This window comes from Barbatula barbatula, assembly GCF_947034865.1.
Source record: "Barbatula barbatula genome assembly, chromosome: 6".
Taxonomy (NCBI): domain Eukaryota; kingdom Metazoa; phylum Chordata; class Actinopteri; order Cypriniformes; family Nemacheilidae; genus Barbatula; species Barbatula barbatula.
This window is the reverse complement of record NC_136765.1, coordinates 19,120,549-19,131,439: the sequence shown is the minus strand read 5'-3', so window position 1 is coordinate 19,131,439 and position 10,891 is coordinate 19,120,549. Positions and strand designations below refer to the sequence as shown.

The 10,891-nt window shown below is 41.9% G+C and overlaps 1 protein-coding gene across 1 annotated transcript in view; it reads left to right on the top strand.

Annotated features, from left to right (window-relative positions):
• Window positions 1-2,432: 2,432 nt before the first annotated feature.
• Window positions 2,433-10,891, top strand: part of slc8a1b (solute carrier family 8 member 1b) — a 62,962-nt gene continuing 54,503 nt past the window's right edge. The window contains exons 1-2 of the mRNA XM_079458832.1: window positions 2,433-2,736; window positions 5,507-7,337. Coding sequence (XP_079314958.1) covers window positions 5,515-7,337 — 1,823 coding nt within the window. The 5' untranslated portion in view covers window positions 2,433-2,736; window positions 5,507-5,514. The remainder of the gene's footprint in view (window positions 2,737-5,506; window positions 7,338-10,891) is intronic.

Below are 10,891 nucleotides of genomic sequence, written 5' to 3'. Positions count from 1 at the left end.
TTTAAATGTCAACATAACTGTTGGTTTCCATTATTTCATTGTGTACACACACGTGCAGAGCATGTTCTACAGATCCTTTTCTGTTTATTTGCCCTGATTGTTTGTCATACAGTATACAGTATAGACACACACAGTGTACTAAAATGAGCAGACTCCAGTGTGGGGGCTGCTGTCATGACCTCTGGGGCTCTGTTCTGGCGAAGCTGTTCGGTCTTAAAAAGAGCAGCAGCATGCCCCGGAAGGCATAGCCAGACCCACTGAAACAAGCAAACAGGCACGCTCATGACACGGGACTTGCAGTTGTAAAAGTGAAGCTAAATTATGTCATCATCTGTTCACCCTTATGTTGTTCACTGACCTTTATCAGTTTTAATTTTTCTTTCAGCACATCATGAGTTACAAAGCAGAATGTCAAGGCTGTTTTATTCCATGTAGTGAAGGTGCATGGTGACTATGATGTCAAGTGTCAAAATGGGCAGAAAATAAAAACGCAATATACACGCTACTGTCTGGTATTCACAAAATATTTAAGAAATATAAATGTTTAGGTATAACTTTAATAATATTGTTCATAATGCAACATTTGATTGTGAAGGGACACAAATGCGATTTGTGTAAAGTAGGACATATACGGGGGGCTGTGGGGGTATTGTGAACTGGTCGTAAAAAACTGTTTCAAAGCCATTGATAGTTGGTTTGTGAAGTTTACTGAAATGTGTGATATATATATATACATATTTCTCACATGTCTCCCCCAAACATGGATGAATATTTTAAGAATCTGACAGTTCTGTGTTTTCCGATCATTTATTTTTTTATACATTTATTTTAGTTCCTGTTTGGGGGGGTTTGAGGAGATAATTCATATCCTCAATGCCTCTCTTAGATCGATATGGCGCCACTATTGGCAGAATTAGTTATTGCAACCTAATAGATACATAGACAGTCACTAAAATAATTGTATATATTAAATGTGGCACACACACTGTCTATGACTTGAGTCTAAAAAAATGTTTGGTGTTCCTTCTCTACCTTGCTTACTCCAGCTTTAATCCTCCTAGTGGCATGACCTTGCAAACTAATGGTGCTGTTTAGTGTGTTTACAAATGTTAATGCTCCCCCACTTGGGTCGCTTTGGATAAATGGATCAAATTAGCATCAGCCTAATGAATAATTGTATGTAAATGTATGAACAAAATATGATTTATTACACGGCATGTTGTAATGCTTAATTCTGATTGGTCAGTTGCAACATTCGATATTCCTAGATAACAACCGCTCAAAACTAATAACACACTGAAACCAGGATGCAGCAAATCATTTTGACAGGTTTTTTTATTTGTATTTTAATAACATATATTACATTATATTTACAAATGGTTTGTCACATTTTAACGTAGTTTCTTACCTTAAACCCGAAAAGTAAACAGCTTTTCCTAGCGAAAGGTCGTCATTCGGAAAAATGAGCGAATAAAGTAGCCGTGTAATAACCAGGATAATGTACAAGCAGCCGGCTGTTATCGCGAAACGAGCCCCTTCAGTGTGATACAAGACCTTCGCATCCTGATCACACCGTCGGGCCTTATTCTGCGATAACAACCGGCTGCCTGAACATTATCCCTTACGTAACATCTATAGCATATATATCCTAACACAGCCTATAACGTATAATTATAGAACCTATACATTTATATAATTTATGAGCGCATAGAAAATGTGAAGAAAAATGGACGATTCACATTTCGCGACTAAAACGGAAAACGTGCTTTCTCTAGTCGAATGACCCCCAGGCACTTTGAAAAGTTGAACTATTTTCATATGGATGCAAGTGCCGACGCGCCTTGAAAAATGTGCGCACTTTATGCGCGACCGCGCCGCTCCCGTTTTGCGTGAACTCGCGCGCGCAAAAGATGCGAAATGTGAATCGCCCCCAAGGCGGCCTTGTTTAGAAAAGAACAGAGATCGTTATTAAGAATAAGAATAAATCGGCTTTAATACTTCAAAGATGCCGTTTCAAGCAGATTCGAAATGGGCGTGACTGTGTGTTTTTGTGTGCATGTCCACACAACACTGTTTTTGAATGCACTTCTTTGAAACCCACATGTTACGCGATGATGTGACAAATCAAGACACATGCTTGCATTAGGCCTGCTCACGGGAGAATAAACGAACTGCAGTGTAGAACATGAATGAATGTTCGACGCATTTTTCACCTCTACGAACCGCGACATTTATTGCATCACGTGCTAACCATTGTTGCTGAGTGACGATTGAATAACGAAAGGACCGCTTTTCCATTCATGCACGCGTGTAAAAGAATACACGAGACAAAGAAAAACCTTTCACTCTTTCTCTCTCCTTGTCCCGCTCAGAGCGCGAGGCTCCGCTGCACGCGCGCACACGCACACGCACTCGCTCCAGCGCGGTCGCACACACTGAACGAGGAGAGGGAAGAATGAGGAAGAGCTCGCACGCTCTGCCGAAATCTGCTGATAAAGCATCAGATATTTGATCGCTACGGGTCAGTCTGGGGGAAAATCAAGCGCGCGTATGGAAACCGTGGGGCGAATATAATACTCGTGTGGGTCTCTTATGTTTCAGGTATCTCGTATATAAAAACCTAAACTAATGCGAGGTGGGATACTACAGACGGCTTCCGACGCGCACTGTCTCCGTTAACACTACTGCAGCCGCTATCCCTGACTTCTTCGGACCCAGACGGACCGGTCCGTTACGGTAGGAGACCTCTCTGTCCTACTCACTTAAAGCATTGTTTGATATCACATAGATTTGGGTTCAGCTTATCGGGTTGGGGAAGCAATAGTAGCGGGGCATTGGGTGATGATTGGATCGTTGCGTTGGGGTTAACAGAGGGCATTCGCACATACGAATTCGACATCAATATGTTATCGGGTGCACCGTTGGATGCAGAGGTGCACTCGTTCCCGTCCGCAGATGATGGATAAAAACGACTCGGCATCTGCATCTCGGTTGACGGGATTGTGGTGTGCACGTGAAAGTTGTGTTAAACACGCTCCGGTCTCGCGGCATGGGTTAGCCTCTCCTGTCCACGAGCGCATCGCGGAAGAAATCCCGCGTGGAATCGTTTAACGTTATCTGATCAATAATAAGAGATGATGCGCGTGTCCGGGATGTGGAATGATAGATGCTTTTTTATGTGGATGGGGTTGAGGTTCTGAATGAGAGCAGTGGGTTGCTGTAGATGTGAATGCGTGAGAGGGATATCCATGCGTAACCGGTCGGTATTAGATATCTCTGCATTTGTGCGTCGGTGAGGTGTATTAAAATAAATATGAGAATTAAGAATAAAACTAATTCTACGTGTGCAATATTTTATATACACATTCTTTACAGTCATTGATGATGACTGGATCTGTAACGTGCAGAGAGACGATTATTAAAGCTTTCCGATTGAATTATGAGCTGAGAATGTGAATATTATTATATGTAGGCTATATGAGGAATGTATGAGGAATTGGAAATGTATTCATTGATCGAATACGACTGCAGATACGTGTGTGTCGGTGGGTGTGTGTCCATGCGTGTTTTGCACCATGAGCAAGTGTTTCATCTTTCTGCCTCAGGGGCCGCTTGCCACCCTTTGCTTGATGATACATCTAATTTCAGGTCTGAGTCGAGCAATAAAGTCTTATCCTGGCTTTTATTGGATTTTTTTAGGTTGCATTATGAACTGGACCCGTAATGCTTTTCACACGGACACCCCATTCAGAATGTAATATGTTTCTGCACTAAGGGATCCGGATTTGTTTATGCACGCCATGGAAACCACTCATCAAACTAATTGATAAATTTAACAAACGGATAAGCAAGTCCAGATGCTTCTGAATGAATTTTTTGGATCTGACCTTAGTGAATAATTACATTTACAGTAATGCCTTTTGACGCAAGTTGCCATGGATGTCAATCAATGTATACATTTTATCAGTATGCGTGTTCCCCAGGGATCAATATTTGAGACATTTGCCCTGTTAAAGCAGTGCTCTATCCGTCGAGCTACAGATACTTCGAAGTTTGCCTTTAAGCAAGTACTGTTGAAATGTTCTAAATAATGAGAAAATTTCTGAAAACATTTTTGTAGTAGCCAAAGGAAATGACTAAGGGGAATACGTCTAACATGATGGGGCATTCAAAACTACAATTGTAGAGTAAATCATCAAATTATTAGGCGTATGGTACAAAACGTCAAACTTTTAAAGTTGACCCAAAAATGAAGATTGGGTCATTGTTTAGTCACCTTTAGTCATTTCAAACCTGTATGATTTTCTTTCTTCTGCAGAACACAAAATAAAATATTTTGAAAAATGTCGTTACTTATTCACTTGCTTTAGTTTTGTGTCCATACAACAGAATGAAATGGGTGCCTGGCGCTGTTCGGTAACAACATTTATTCAAAATATATTTTGTGGTCTGCGGAAGAAAAAAGTCATACAAGTTTGAAATGACAAGAGTAAATGATGACAGAATTGAACCATCCCTTTAAGGTATTTATTGGTTAAAAATACAGTTGCCAAAAAGACAAACCACAGCACATCAGGGAATTTATGTTTTATTCAAATATTTAAAAAATCTATTAAAAAACAAAAAACTGACTGAAAATATAAATTCTACTAAATGTGTGGTAATATATCGTGGTCCAGGGGTCGGGAACCTTTTTTTAAAGAAAGAGCCATTTTCCAGTTTTGGTTCTTCATTTTTGCAATAGAGGCATTGCAAAAACAACTATTTTATATTTTTGTCCTCAGACCACAGTTTCACTTATGTTCCCTGTGGGGATCAATTGTTCTTTTCCTTCCATAAGACACATTTCCACAGACAACTCAAAAACAGTGAAACAAACGTTTTCCATCACTTATAACTTACAGGTTTACATTAGGCCTCCATTCAATTACTCTTCATTATATCTAACATTTAACAATTCAAAAAGTGCATTTTACTATACTAGTACTGATACTCACAAAGTACTGTCTGCAGTATTTTGTTAGTATCAGTACATGTACAAATCAGTCTTCTAACTTGGTTGTTTTAGGTATGTTCGACTTCTTGAAATGCAGCAGACTGATCGGCGAATGTCTGACATTCTCTCTTGGCCCTTTTGATGTTATACGCTGACCGGTCTGCGCAACTTGCCTCATGAAAGCTAACATGTAGTCCGGTTCGTACGTGGTCAAAACACTTATATGCCAGCATTGAAACTCCTCAACCGTCAACCTTGACGGATGTATGTATGGACTTCATATGCGTGAAAGACTGCTCACACAGATATGAAGAGTTAACACAGCACATCCAAGCGTCCGTAAATGTTATAAAGAGTAAAAATGCAAATCATCCAAAATTGGACATCACTTTTGGCCACTACTGTAGATGGTTACTTGTTTTATTTCAATAGTTGTTTGATTTATACAGGTATGTCTGTATTTTTACTTTAATCCTCCTTTTTGCCCTCTTTCTCTGTTATTTGTCACAGATTAAGGAATGATGAGGCTCCGTGAAGCTTCCCCACGCCTCTTACGTGGCTTTCGATGTCTAGTCATCATGGTGATTGTGCTCTGCAATGTCCACCATGTGACAGCTGAACATGCCCCAGACCACAGCCCCGATCATAGTTCTCCAGTCAACAAATCCTTGTCCTGTTCCGGGTCGTCCATATGTGCCCCTGGGGTCATCCTGCCGGTGTGGGAACCACAGAATCCCTCTTTTGGGGACAAGGTGGCTCGGGCTACGGTTTATTTTGTGGCAATGGTGTACATGTTTCTCGGAGTGTCGATTGTTGCTGACCGGTTCATGGCGTCCATTGAGGTCATCACCTCTCAGGAGAAGGAGATCACCATTAAGAAACCAAATGGTGAAACGACCACCACAACTGTACGAGTTTGGAACGAAACTGTCTCCAACCTCACCCTGATGGCTCTGGGGTCCTCTGCACCTGAGATTCTGCTCTCAGTCATTGAAGTGTGTGGCCATAACTTTGAAGCTGGTGATCTGGGACCCTCTACAATCGTCGGCAGCGCAGCATTCAACATGTTTGTCATTATCGGAATCTGTGTCTACGTCGTGCCGGACGGAGAGCATCGCAAAGTGAAACACCTGCGTGTTTTCTTTGTCACTGCTTCGTGGAGCATCTTTGCCTACTTGTGGCTCTACCTGATCTTGGCTGTTATCTCACCAGGCGTCGTCCAGGTGTGGGAGGGTCTTCTCACCCTTTTCTTCTTTCCCATTTGTGTTCTCTTCGCTTGGGTTGCCGACCGCCGTCTCCTGTTTTACAAGTATGTTTACAAGCGCTACCGAGCCGGCAAACACCGCGGCATGATCATCGAGACAGAGGGTGACCGTCCTCTGCCGTCCAAGGTGGATATTGAGATGGACGGGAAGATGCTGAACTCTCACGCGGTGGACTTCCTAGATGGAACTCTGGCTTTGGAACTGGAGGACAAAGACTTGGACGAGGAGGAAGCCAGACGTGAAATGGCGAAGATTCTTAAAGAACTCAAGCAGAAACATCCAGATAAAGAGGTGGAGCAGCTGATCGAGCTCGCGAATTACCAGATGCTGAGCCAGCAGCAAAAGAGCCGTGCGTTCTACCGATGCCAGGCGACCCGCTTGATGACCGGCGCAGGGAACATTTTGAAGAAGCACGCTGCAGATCAGGCTCGCAAGGCGGTGAGCATGCACGAGGTACGAAGTGACAATGGAGAAAACGATCCCATTTCGAAGATCTTTTTTGACCCCGGCTCTTACCAGTGCCTGGAGAACTGTGGAACCGTGGCGGTGAATGTGATCAGACGTGGAGGCGACCTCAACCAGACCGTTTCTGCGGAATTCCGCACAGAAGACGGAACCGCAAACGCTGGCTCTGACTACGAATTCACCGAAGGCACCGTCATTTTCAAGCCGGGCGAGACTCAGAAGGAGATCAGAGTTGGAATTATTGACGATGACATTTTTGAAGAGGACGAAAATTTCCATATACATCTCAGTAATGTCCAGGTGCTTAATGAGGGTTATGAGGCCGAGACCACTGAAGCCAATCATATGGAGACCATCGCAACGCTTGGCTTGCCCTCTACGGCAACAGTCACCATCTTCGACGATGACCACGCTGGAATCTTCACATTCGAAGAGCCCATAACCCACGTGAGCGAGAGCGTGGGTGTAATGGAAGTGAAGGTCCTGCGCACTTCAGGCGCCCGTGGGGTGGTGTCAGTGCGGTATAAAACCATTGAGGGAACAGCCCATGGGGGAGGAGAGGACTTTGAAGACTCACATGGTGTCCTGGAGTTCCAAAACGATGAAATATTGTAAGTCATATTTACTTAAAATGTGTTTCATTAATTTGGGTGCCTGGTCTGACAGGTCACTCCTATTAAAAATCACAAGTTAATCTGATTTATATTTTATGTTGTCACGGTGACCTGTCAGAACAGGACTGTAATGCATGTGTTCCTTAATCGTATGCACTTGATGTTTAATATTTTTGCTGTGTGATGTCATTGTGATGTCACTGTGATGTTGGAAAAGTGTACCCAAGAGCAGAAGACTAAGGATGTCGTCAAAAACCTTCCCAGATCTACTTCTATCTTTTCCATTGCTTCTTATATCTTTCATTCATAACTCTCTCAAAGTCTCAAAGCCTGATCCGTGCGAATGATGATGTAAAGATGCGATACGTTTAATTTGTAATTTATTCATTTCTTTATTGATGCTTGATATGATCTTGTATTGGATGATGCTATAACGCATCAAGCCAAATTGCTCAGTGGCCTTAGAGACAAATAAAGAGTTTATTTCCAAAAAGAGATGATTCCATTTTTTTAATTTTCATAATAATGTTTTTTATTATGTTGATATATTTTTATTGTGTTTTATTGTGCTAGTTTTTTGTTATTATGGCTTAAATCAAGACAAACCATCTGCAGTTTGATTGATGTTAATTGGAATGCACAATAAAAAAAGATCTCTTTTTGGAAATAAACTCTTCACTCTAGGTTGTTATTTCCAATGTCCTCATGTTGTTTTCTAGGCCACAGCTCAACACGTCTATGGAGAATGCGCGTGTGTGTTTTGTCGTTTGCCGACAAGCAAATGCTAGTAAATCTGTTCAATGCTATCTTGCACATGTCCCTCACACCTGAGCAAAGGTTACTGAAAAAACGACTATCCAAACAAACAAACAAACAAAAGAGATAAGAGACAAGGAAATACTGTATATTCTCTCCACATGCCTCCCCGCAACTGTCGGTCTCCCCCCATATACAAGGAAAACAGTGACCGATTGTAAGAGGGCCATTTTAAGCAGATTCAAAGCAGATGTTGAGGGTCAAACATTCAGGGGCCTGTTGGCCTGTTGCATACTTTCCATCAAGCAAAGCTGTGAGCCCCTTTAAGTGGATTTTAATAACACTCCTGTAATGAAATGATGGAGGTGTACCGTACCGCTCTAGTTGCTCGGCTAAATTCAGATTCGTGAAGTGGAATGCGATGTCTGGATTTCGGATGCTAAAAATTTCCAGAACATATAATTAGAGCATTATCTCAGCGTTCTGGAATATGAATGTGGAACAAGGTTGGAATGCAGGGTTACCTCACTGCGCAAGACCATGATTCATTGCACTTTCTGAGCAGTTTGGACACTGTTTACTAAATACAGCCCTGTGCAAGTTATTCTCCAAAACAGATGAAGCTTCTCATGTTTGACCTCAAACATCACGAATGTCAGCGAATAGAAAAAAAGAGCTGAAACCCTCCTCGTACTGCCAAAATGTGAACATCACAGATGTGCCTGCAGACACAAAACTTTTTATCCTCCTTAAGGGATCGTGTAGACTCTGTGGTCTGACTTTCACACTGTACATCATCTCGATTCAGTCGCTTGTGGCAAATATCAGTTCATTATGGTCTCTTGTGGTGCTTACTTGGGTCAGTTTGGTTGTGAATGAGTGGTTGAGGGTTTCATGAGAGATGTTGAGAAGACAAGACCAGATCTTACAGAGAGACTGCTGCGATGCCCTTGAACACATCCCAGATGCAAGGCAGAACGTATTGCTCTGGGGAAAAAGGAGAGGGAAAAAAGGAAAAGGGAACGAAAAAATAGATGATCTACATCCCAGAGCCGGAGGCAAACTCCACCCTAATTTTAGTGTCGCAGTTTGTGGAGAAAACACAGAAGTCTGAGCTAGAGTTTGGTCACTGAAGGTCAATTGTTTGATTTGAATGTGAAGTGTACGTATGTCCGCTCTTAAAGCACAGACCAGAAAAGAGAGGATTACACAGATTTAAAAGACCCGCACATGATCGGTTTAAACATTCTGGTATTTGTGTGCATGAAATGTCAGGGCAGTGGGTGGAAGGAGGGCTTGTACATCTGCCTGTTTGTTATTTGCAGGGGTGTGCATGTTGTGTGTGTGTCAAATAAAAGAACGCAGGTGTATATTAGAGAACAGCGTGACAAATGACATCTGTATTTTCATCTGACAATGCAATCATCAGACCATCCCTCTGGAAACAGGATGAGATGAGAGAGGAAAGAAATGAAGGTTAAACATAAGGGAGAGAAATGTGTTGATAAGAAAACAAACACAAACCAAGGTAACAGAGAAATCTGTAACACAAAATATACAGGAAAGATGTAGTGCGTGTGTTCGAGAACCTACAGTAGTGTACCAGCCATATATAGGCATACTGTAGCCTATTTCCATGGCCATGAATCTATGTTGTCACAGGGAGGAAGACAAAACTTTATTTGTCCTACATAAACTTCTGGTAAAATTCTCACTTGGGTAACTGTTGGAGACACACGCAATGTTTTCTTCAGTAGATAGTTTGATTCAGTTCTCTGCCGTCACTTAAATCAGCAAGAGTGAATCATTCTGCCACTCGAGCAGTATGTGATGTATTACATTGCGGTTTCTAATAAAGTTACCCGGCTAAATTTGATCTATAACAAAAGCCAATTTTTGACTCGTGTTTGGCACTATGCTAGTGCTAATTTTGGACCCTGGCGGTAGGTAAAGAAGGAAGATAAAGATGAAGAGAGAGATCGACAGACGCATACAAAGAGAGAGAAAGCTATACATAGGTGAAGTGAGAAAGAGAGAGAGAGACGGGGTCAGTTTTGAAGTGTTAATCTGCCGTCTCTCATTAGAGCCCATAACAGGTGCAGGAAACAACTTTACACAATACACACACACACGTGTTCCCTCACACACAGTTAACACACTCTTGCATATTGGACACCCCTGCCGCCCCTACCAACTATTAAAGGAACAATTTGGGTTTTTAACATCATTTTTTGACAGAAATGGAATATAATATAAAAAACTACTTCTTCGGAGGTGTATAAAGACCTTACGTAATGAACCGTTTTGTTTGTAATACTTTAGAATAAGCTATATATATCTACATAGAGAGCGGACTAAATGTATTGAATTTGCCGCAATGTTTTTTACAGCAGCTCTAAGCGGACAAACAACTGTACAATGCGCGTTTCCTCTCCCTCTCTCCAGTTTTAGCACCAACATGCTCTCACTCTCTCTCTCTACTGTATCTGGACGTATATTAAACGGTTACAGATAAGCAATGACGCTCAAAACTGCTCCGTCACGCAGCTAATATTACAACAACAACATCATATCTTGGTTCTAACGAACAGAATACCAACGTTACTCACATCCTGTTCCGAATCAAAGCAACCTCCTCGGGGGTGATTTTTAGACCATCTTTCTCTCCAACGTCTCTCCACTGGAAAGTATTTCCGTCGATAAAATCCGTAGTACCGCGGATCCTAACACGTCTCTGCTGGAAAATCTTTAAAAAATTTACGCAGGTCCTAGCTCCGCCTGACTTTTATTCTTCT